The following is an 8,406-nucleotide window of genomic DNA, read 5'->3' as shown; positions in this document are numbered from 1 at the left end:
TGCATGGAGGCCGGGACAACACATTCCGCGAGAAAGAAAGCGACATTGCTGACTACCGCAGACTGGTCACAGTCTGGGAGCGTTGGCGGCGGGAAAATAGCCTCGTGCATTCCCTTGCCCCCTCGCCTTGGTGCTCCCGGCGTTCGCCCACGGCCACCGCTTGGGAGAGGCATCCGCCAACATGACTCACCCCACCGCTTGCGACGCGCGTGTGAACTACTTGGATGGATGTGTGTATGTAGCTTCGCCGCGTGGATTACTGGCGATGGCTGCAGCCCGGCCTTTTCGTGCTGGCCAACATGCATCTGGCAGAGCGAGAGAGAGGGGAGTAGCAAGACAAGGGAACAGGAAGAACGAGGGAGAAAAGTCCGCTCCCCCCCCAGCAACCCTAGACTCTGGAAGTCACCGCCGCCAACCGCGAGGGTTGAGATGCCAGAGAAAGCATTCCAAAGCCCTTGGAATGAACGACCGGTCAGCTGTTCAAATCACATCATGGGATTTCCGAGGGAGCGGAAAAATTCCAGCCCCTTCCGGCACTGGTTCCGCTCGATGTTGAAGATGGCGTTCGTCGAAGACTGGAGCGGAGGCGACCGAGGGACCCGGGGATTGTGGGGATGTAGGGTTAGCGCGCTGGGAGGATCGTATGGTGGCACCTCCCGGCTCGGCACAGGCGGCAACAGCGTCTCTCTCGTCCCCCCCCCCCTCCCCCCTCGGCCCTCCCGTGATGGAAATAGGGCGTCCGGCACATATGACATACAAGCAGAGCCAGATCGCGCGACCGGCCGCGATAGATGACGGGATACTTGAAGGGCGTGGCGCCGGTGCCAGCGCCATCGCCCGTGACATGCTGAAGGAAGGGGGGCACTTTCACCGGATCGAAGGCAAGGGGCCGCTCGAGTCCAGACTGTGAGGGCAGATCATCCACCGAATGGGCCACACTGACGCCACTGAGCGAGTAGCAGGTGTGGTACGCATCCAGGCGACTTTGTGAGGCAGGTATCGCGAGACAGTCAGACCACACGTGCACCAGCGGATGGCGGAAAAAAACCCCGAGAGGGGGGAGGGGCGGGGATGATGAAGGCGACAACAGCGGCGATGGCAACTCGAAGTCCACGCACCTGGAGGGCTTGTCCTTAAACCCACCTCCACTTGCGTCGTAGCACTGAACAAAGAGGTAGTCCAGCAAGGAGGCTATTTCGAAGCAATCCCCGCAGCAGATACGGAGAAGGAGCGAAGTGAAAAGGCACGAGCAAGAGCAGCAGCAGCAGTGTGTGTGTGTGTGTGAGAGAGAGAGGGAGGCGGGAGCACAGGGGCATGGCCAAGTGAAAAATGTGGCGGGAGGCTGGTCACGCACCCCGGTCGAAAAGGATCGGGTCCATGTGTGAGGCCAGGCTGGCGGAGGTCTCGGCAGCCATCACCGACCGCGTGGTCCCGGAAAGGAGGGCCAGCACGGCGCCACACCAGAAGGAATAGCAGCTGTCAACTAGCTTGTTGGTCCGGCCCTGGAAACCCCCCTCGAGAGACATCTGCCGTTGAAGGGCCCAGTACTGAGAGACAAAGGAAAGGGACAGAAAGGAGCAGAGGGGGTCAGAGGAAAAGGCTCCAGGTACAGGATTGTCCGGGAGGAGAGGGAAAAGAAAAGGGCGCACGGTCAGCGCATCGATGTCCAGGGCGCCGATCGCTCCGACGCAGGCCAACGCCGCAACGCCGCAGTACGTGTAGCCGCCATGCGCCTCGAGGCCCGGCCGCCCGGCCAGGCCGCCCTCATACGTCTGGCATTGGGCGATCCAATCGACTGCGCCCTCAAGCAGCTCCGGCGTCAAAATGTTGGTCATCTGTGCCACAGACAGGGCCAGGTAGCTTCCGCTGTGGGGATCGTCAATCCAGTGAGGCAGGCCCGATCGCGTCAGTGGCAGGCCGTATCTCCCCCACACGCAGTCGAGGGCAAAACAACACCTGCCTCCCCAGGGGACCATACCGGACATCGCATTCGCCATCGTGGTGCACGGCGAACGAGCCTTCCGGCGTCTTGAGCGACATCAGCCACCGGTAAAGAGACTCGCTATGAGTCGAGAGGCCAGTTAGCATGGACATCGACAGAGGGGAGGGGGCCGGACACAGGCAGACACGCACCGGTCAATGAGGCGCAGTGGCTCGTCATCTTCGAAAACACCCTCGCGGTTCAAGTTCACCAGGGTGGCCACCGCGGCGTAGGTCGGGGCCAAGTGCGCCAGCAGACCCGGGCCCCCGCCGAACCCGCCATCCGGGTGTTGGCTCAGTCGCAGGAAGTCCATGATGCTGAAGAGGCCAGAGGTGAGTGGCCTGCGACGGGCGGCCGGGCAGGAAGGGCGCCCTTCCGGCTGCGTACCTGCGCGCATCGAAGTTCGTGATGTTGGCCAAGGCACCGGCTTGGGTGCACCAAAATGTAATCCACGCACGGCTGCCATCGAGCGAGGAGAAGGCCGAGCTCATCGGCCGGAACATGGAGTTTCGCAAGAAGGCCTTCATGTTCGACACATCGAACGTGGGCGCCGGGATGGGGGCTCCATCGCCGGAGCCCGCCTCGGCCGAGCTCCCGTGCTGCTGCAGGAAGGCCTGGTAGTTCGACAGAATTTCCTCCTCCACTTTGCGCTATGTGAGGTGGATGGGTGCGAAAGGCCAACGGGGAGAGGCAGGGGCAGGTGGCGTGCGGGGGGTGGTTAAGGGGAAAAAGTCAGTCAGGCGGACATCCAGGGCCGGTGGGGAAGAAGGCCCGGCAAGTGGCTTGTACCTGGGCGTTCAGTGTCGGCGTGGAGGAGAGGTCATCGCAGGGAAGGGCCTTGTTGCGAAGAGCCATGGCGTTCGGAGGGTGGGGGAGCGGGCGGACGAGAAAATATATATGTATATTCCGGCCGGGAGAGAGTGAGAGAGGGGACGGGCGAGCCGGGGGGGGGGAGGCTGGCCAGGCAGGAAAAAGGAGGGAGACAAGGGCCTGAGTCCGGCGAGGAGGGAGGAGGGGAGGGAGGTGCGGTGGCCCGGGACGCCGACCTCCCGGTCGCGGCTGTGGTCACCGATCGGCTGTTCGCAGGGGCCCCGGGTGAGTGATGCTGGCTCAGGAGAACCTGGTTGTCGCGGTCCCGGGCTTCGCCCGGGCGATCTCGCGCCCGATGTACCAATCGTTGGCACCTAGCACCCATCCGCGGGCATGGCGGACCGTTTCTCCCCAGCGATCGCATGCTCCCGGCCCCGGAATACCCTCCGCCTGGATTGAAAGGCCCCCTCCCCCGTTCCCGACCGCCAGCCCGCCGGGAAGCACCCCATCTGCATCTCCGCCTCTCCGCCTGCATGCCTGCCTATTTCCTCCTTTCCTCCTCTCTGTCCGGTTTATCGCTCCCCCCCCCCATCCACTCACCATGGATCCTGCTGTACCTGTCCGGAGTGTCTTCGGCACATCCAATCGGCAGGCCAACTCCACTGTTGCTGGTATGATGCCCCTCCCCCCGCCCCCCGATCCGGGCTCCCAGCCTCTTCCTCCGCTTTTTTTTCCCGCTTTGCTTGTGCATGTCTTCTCACCCTCTCCCTCTTCTTCCCTCGAGTTCAGATGGCGCCTCTGCCTTTCCCCACCTCGAGCCGGCCGGTCCGCCTCTCAAAAAGGCCCGCCCTGCCGCCGCCATGTCCTCTCCCATCGAAGGGTCTCCACACGATGTACGCTGCCCCTCCAGCACCGGTCCCCACTGCCGATTTGTCGCCTCTGACCCGGTGTTGTCGTAGTCCTCCGATACCGTAAAGCGTCTGGCCCTTCTTTCGCAGAAGGCCATCGGGCAGGTGCAATCCCTGGAGCAAACGAAGGCCGAGCTCGAGCAGCGTGCCACCTCCTACAGCCACCAAATCCAAGCTCTGACCGACTTGGCTGTGGAGGCCATCACCGAGCGTAACATCGCTGAGACCATGCTCGCCAGCACTCAGGTAAGCGGTGGTCCCCCCGCTGGGCCCTGAGACAGCCCGGAAAATGCCCCTCCCACCTTCTAACTCCCTCCTCTCCCCGCCTCCCAGACCTCCCTTTCATCTTTGCGCAAGGAAAATTCCGATGTACGGCCCGTGCTCCCCAATCTCGACATCGACCCTCGATTTTCTCGCCCCCCGCCCCCCGCCACCCCACACGCACACACGCACTGACAGTCGTGGAGTCGGCCCAAACGCTCAGCTCTTCCAGCAGATGGTCAGCTCCTCCACCGAGGTGGAACTCATGCAGGCCGCGGCACGCCAGTTTGCCCTCATCAACCGAGTGCGCTCCCTCCCCTCGCATGCCCCCGGCCCGCCTCCGGCAAATGCCCGCTAACTTTCCGCCCTGCCTCCTGCCCTCGACCCTCCCCCCCCCCCCGCCCCTGCCATCGACAGATTATGTCCGACGAAAGCCAGGATGCCGGGCCCGCCGCGACCCTGAAGCCGCCCGCCTCGCCGCGGCTCCTCGGATCCGTGTCACCGCGCGTAGGTGGTCTCTCGCCACGCGTGGCCGCTCGGCCAGTGCGCCGGCTCACCTCGCCAGCCAGTGGAGATGTCCACCCCCCCGGACGCCATTCCACCTTCTCGCCGATTGCTGCCTCCCCCCGGGCCGGGGCTCCCCGGGTGTCAAGCCTCACCAGCCACCGGACAACATCCCTTGATGCCCAGAGCCCGGGCCCACTCCTCCGGACTCCGGGGCCGGCGGCCACTCCTGCCGCCGCGGCCACGCCCGCTGTGGCAGCCACTCCGGGCACCGCGGCCACACCGACGGGGCTCCTGCTGCTCACTGGCGCCGAGGCGGCCAGTTCCTTCCGGTCGCCGCGCCTGCACGACCCTCTGGCCCAGCACTGCCCCACCACCAGCAGCACCATGAGCCCGATGTCTCGCCTTGCCATGTCCAACAGTGCCAAGAAGGCCACCCTGCGCCAGCTTTCCAATCAGCCATCGCACCAGCCCGCGGAGGAGTCTCCCCGGCCGACCGGAGGCCTGGGCGTCCTGTTCCCCGGCTCTCCGACCACCCCCCAGACTGAGGCCCCGCTGCTGGCTGATGCCCCGTCTTCCGGGCAGCGGCACGTGCTGGCCGATAGCCCTGTCGCACAGGCGGCACTGCGTGCCGCCCAGTTGGCCTGTCGCGCTGTCGGCAATCCACCCACCTAGTGTCCCGCCGAGCGCGCGGGAATCGGGGCATCCACAATCTACACCCACTCTATGATATATGTAATTATTATTGGTTTTTTTTTGTTCTTCCAAAAACACGCCCATACACATGGGGATTTTATGTGGCATCTAGAAAGCCACCAAGGTCGGAGCCGGGGCGATGTTATGGAGCATGCCTGGGAGGGGCGCAAGCGGAGAGACCCTCATCTATGGGCCGGTCATTGGCAGGCCTCCTTCAGTGCCAGCAGGGCCTGCTCCAAGCGCAGGAGAGTCTCCTTTTCTTGGTAGAGAATGCGCAACGGACTGTTGGCGACCCCCGAGCCCGGGGTGGCCGTCAACAGCGCCGGCCAGGCAGCACCAAGACCAGCCCGAGCCTCATCCAGGAGCTTGCCCTGGAAGGCATGTCGGTCATCGGCCTCGGCCAGGTCAATATCCGCGGCCACTCGAGCCATGCGGCTGAGCTGCAGCCGCACGCGGATCAGGGTGGCCTGCACCGCGCGCTCATACGACCCAAGCACAAAGGTATCCGGCTGGTCCGGAGCAAAGCCCTCCAGGACGGTGGCCGGCCGAAGCCCATGCTCCAGGATCCGTCGACTGGCCTCCTCCAAATCCGGTCGACCGAGGGCCAAGATGCTCGAGAGGACCAAAACCTCCCGCAGGCCATTCCCCTGGATGGAGCCACTCTCCGGGCGGAACTCCACCACCGAGAAGTGCGGCCTGGCCAGACGCCGTCAATTTGCCGGCATTGATTGGGCGTGCGGAAAAAGGGGGGATAGGGAAGGGGCGGAGGGTCAAAGGGCGGGTGTCAGCATTTTCGGCTCCATCTTTCGACGGCAGGCATGGCCCCGGGGCACCGGGCATGGCAGAGCAAGGGAGACATCAAATGCGCACAGGCTGAAGCCCAGACTCGACAAGACGCTGGATCGCGTGCGGAGGGTTTCCGGCGGCTCGTTGCGGTTCAGATCAAAGCGAAGAAGAGCCGTCGGCTGCGGGACAAATTGCCCGCCAACCGGCGCCGGCACCGTGAACCCCTGGTACAGCCAGAAATCCCGGTTCGATCGGTCCCCATAGAACATGTGCACGGGGGCTCCATGCCCGGCCGCCGGGTAGAGCGCATGGAACACAAACATCGGCGCTGGGTCTTGCTCGGTCTGCTGGACGAAGGACGAAATTTCCGGCCGGTCAGTGCCCTCCGGCCCGCACCCGCGCGAAGCGTGGTTGATCAAATCCCACAGGGGAACCAGGCAGGGGAGTGCCTCGGGACCACGGCCATTCCCCGCATGGGAGCCGGTCGCCCCGACCGGCAGCAGATTCTGCCGAGACAGGACCTGCGCCCAGGCCCAGCGGAAAAGCGCCCAGCCCGGGGAGGCCGCCTTGCCGGCACCGCTGGCCAGTCGGAGGAAGCACTGGTAGGCGCGAAAGGCCCCGGCCAGGCGGGCAAACAGCAAGCCGCCCGTCGGGGAGCCGGCATCAAAGAGAGCCTGCGCATCGGCTGCCCCGGCGAAGAGGAAGCAGCAGGCCGCCTCGGGCCCGGGCAGAGCGCGGATATACGGCAGGAAGGGGCTGCCCTGGAGGTTGTCCAGCACCGTCAAGCAAAGCCCGACCGCCAAGCGGAAGGAGTGATCATTGGTCAGACGGAGATGGTCGCGGAAGAGCTGCACCGCAGCCGGGTTGTTCAAATTCGTCGGGACCGTGGCGTGGGCTTCCTCCGCCACGCCGGCCAGCCGGGTGCCGGCCAGCAGCCCGTCGGCCGTCAGGATGGCCGACAGTGGGATGCTCAAGAGGGGGTCCCCGGGAGAGACGGAAATGTGGGCACCATCGGCCTTCCGGCTGCCGAGAGCCAAGCCAGCCCCCTCGGCCAGACCATGGACCACATGCACCCGAGACAGATCCACACCAAAGTCCCGCTCCAGCCAGTCTTCCAGGTCGTGGTAGCGTTGGCCGGCGGTGGCCGCGTCCCAGGACAGATGGCCGAATTGGGCCATGACGCCGCCCTGCGCCGCAATCAGCTCATCAAGAAGTCCCTGAAGACGGGCAAAGTCCGCATGCGTGGGGATGGCCACTGTAGATGCAGCAACGGGAGGCCTGTTAGTCGGCGAACGTCCCCGGAACGGGCAGATGGATGGATGGATACCCTCCCCCCTCCACCAAGACAGGCATACCCTCGAGGATCGGCATGATCTGGGATTCAATGGCCTGCACCCGTTGGGCCGGGGAAGCCTTCGGTGGTGCCGACATGGCTCAGTTGGCAGGTACGAGGATGAGGGGCGAGGAGGGATCCGGAAAGGAGGAGGGAGGGAGAGGCCGTGCGGGAAGGGAGCGATGAGGGCGGGAGGCAGGCGAAGCAGGCTCGACAGAAAGTCGAGGAGGTGGAGTCGGGGAGGGGGATATGCCCAAAGGCTCCCCTCCCCCCGGAGGCCAGGGAGGGCGACAAAGGCGGCACATTAGTGCCCGGGGGGGGGGCATTCCTGGGTGCTGGAATTTGCACGCAGAGCGTTGGCATGTTGCCAGATCCCAGCGAAGAGGACGTGATCGCGCCTCACGCGGCAGGCACAATGCCATTTACATACGAACAAGCTGGTTCGTCCGGCAGTCGGCGAGTGTCACACCCTTGTACTCGGGGCCTTGTCCATGTTCGCGGCTTGTGTGCCTGGCCAACCGCGGTGGGCCCGGGCTGCGCCTTCGAACCGGGAAGGGCCTTTCTCAGGGACTCGGACCCCGGGCAGGGCAATAACAACAACAACAACAACAACAGCAACACGGGGGCCGAGCCGTTTTGGGGCTCGGCGCCTGTGAGTGCGTGCGGTCTGGCTTCGAAGGAGCGTAATGCGCACGCCGTGCGGGTCGCCCGCGTCACGGTGGGGAGTCTGTGTGGTGCGGGGACGCAGGAGGGGCGATGACACCTCAGCGTGTGGAGTTTCAGCGGGGCCTACTCTCCCCCGGGGCCGCCGCCCCATCCGGCCGCCGGTCGAACCGGTGGGACCGTGCTTTTCGCCCGGATGCTGGGGGGGGGGGGGGGGATGGTCCCCCGGGCCTCTGCCCTTTTCGCCGGTAGACGGCCGGCCCCCGCGGCGAGGGCCGCGCCAGCCGCTGCCCAATGGCTGGTCGCGTGCTCTGGGAAACGCGCGCGCACTTCCAGGTTGGGTCGCATCGTCCCCCAAGCGCAGGGGAGGGCCGCCATCAGGAAGGGGCCTGAGGGCGGGAAGATTAGCCACAGGGAAATAACCCTACCCACGCATCCTCCACTGGATGGGGCGAGGGGGAGGG

General features: G+C 65.1%; 3 protein-coding genes across 3 annotated transcripts; 1 reads left to right on the top strand and 2 right to left on the bottom strand.

Annotated features, from left to right (window-relative positions):
• Window positions 1–217: 217 nt before the first annotated feature.
• Window positions 218–3,011, bottom strand: H696_05025 (hypothetical protein). The gene is made up of 9 exons (XM_009498896.1): window positions 2,771–3,011; window positions 2,369–2,631; window positions 2,134–2,298; window positions 1,979–2,062; window positions 1,650–1,866; window positions 1,355–1,547; window positions 1,119–1,191; window positions 758–983; window positions 218–575 (listed from the first exon to the last, which is right to left on the bottom strand). Exons 1-9 carry the CDS (start codon window positions 2,834–2,836, stop codon window positions 486–488), a joined length of 1,377 nt encoding a protein of 458 aa, XP_009497171.1. The 5' UTR covers window positions 2,837–3,011; the 3' UTR covers window positions 218–485.
• A 289-nt stretch (window positions 3,012–3,300) lies between these two features.
• H696_05024 (hypothetical protein) lies at window positions 3,301–5,198 on the top strand. The gene is made up of 6 exons (XM_009498895.1): window positions 3,301–3,462; window positions 3,581–3,684; window positions 3,751–3,945; window positions 4,033–4,068; window positions 4,184–4,264; window positions 4,378–5,198. Exons 1-6 carry the CDS (start codon window positions 3,393–3,395, stop codon window positions 5,137–5,139), a joined length of 1,248 nt encoding a protein of 415 aa, XP_009497170.1. The 5' UTR covers window positions 3,301–3,392; the 3' UTR covers window positions 5,140–5,198.
• H696_05023 (hypothetical protein) lies at window positions 5,171–7,533 on the bottom strand. Its single transcript, XM_009498894.1, has 3 exons — window positions 7,302–7,533; window positions 6,031–7,201; window positions 5,171–5,856 (listed from the first exon to the last, which is right to left on the bottom strand). Exons 1-3 carry the CDS (start codon window positions 7,375–7,377, stop codon window positions 5,358–5,360), a joined length of 1,746 nt encoding a protein of 581 aa, XP_009497169.1. The 5' UTR covers window positions 7,378–7,533; the 3' UTR covers window positions 5,171–5,357.
• Window positions 7,534–8,406: the final 873 nt, after the last annotated feature.

Source organism: Fonticula alba (genome assembly GCF_000388065.1).
Source record: "Fonticula alba strain ATCC 38817 unplaced genomic scaffold supercont2.8, whole genome shotgun sequence".
Taxonomy (NCBI): Eukaryota; order Rotosphaerida; family Fonticulaceae; genus Fonticula; species Fonticula alba.
The sequence above is the reverse complement of the archived record's forward strand: the minus strand, read 5'-3'. Positions and strand labels throughout refer to the sequence as shown.

Bases quoted from the DNA above. Each gene is read 5' to 3' on its own strand.
- H696_05025 (XM_009498896.1), bottom strand. From the start codon at position 2,836: ATGGCTCTTCGCAACAAGGCCCTTCCCTGCGATGACCTCTCCTCCACG. The intron at 2,299-2,368 runs GTACGCAGCCGG...TGGCCTCTTCAG, and splicing joins ACGAACTTCGATGCGCGCAG to CATCATGGACTTCCTGCGAC. The intron at 984-1,118 runs GTGCGTGGACTT...TGCCTCACAAAG, and splicing joins TTTAAGGACAAGCCCTCCAG to TCGCCTGGATGCGTACCACA.
- H696_05024 (XM_009498895.1), top strand. From the start codon at position 3,393: ATGGATCCTGCTGTACCTGTCCGGAGTGTCTTCGGCACATCCAATCGG. The intron at 4,069-4,183 runs GTACGGCCCGTG...CCAAACGCTCAG, and splicing joins TGCGCAAGGAAAATTCCGAT to CTCTTCCAGCAGATGGTCAG. The intron at 4,265-4,377 runs GTGCGCTCCCTC...TGCCATCGACAG, and splicing joins AGTTTGCCCTCATCAACCGA to ATTATGTCCGACGAAAGCCA.
- H696_05023 (XM_009498894.1), bottom strand. From the start codon at position 7,377: ATGTCGGCACCACCGAAGGCTTCCCCGGCCCAACGGGTGCAGGCCATT. The intron at 7,202-7,301 runs GTATGCCTGTCT...CTGCATCTACAG, and splicing joins GATCATGCCGATCCTCGAGG to TGGCCATCCCCACGCATGCG. The intron at 5,857-6,030 runs GTGCGCATTTGA...GCGTCTGGCCAG, and splicing joins TCGAGTCTGGGCTTCAGCCT to GCCGCACTTCTCGGTGGTGG.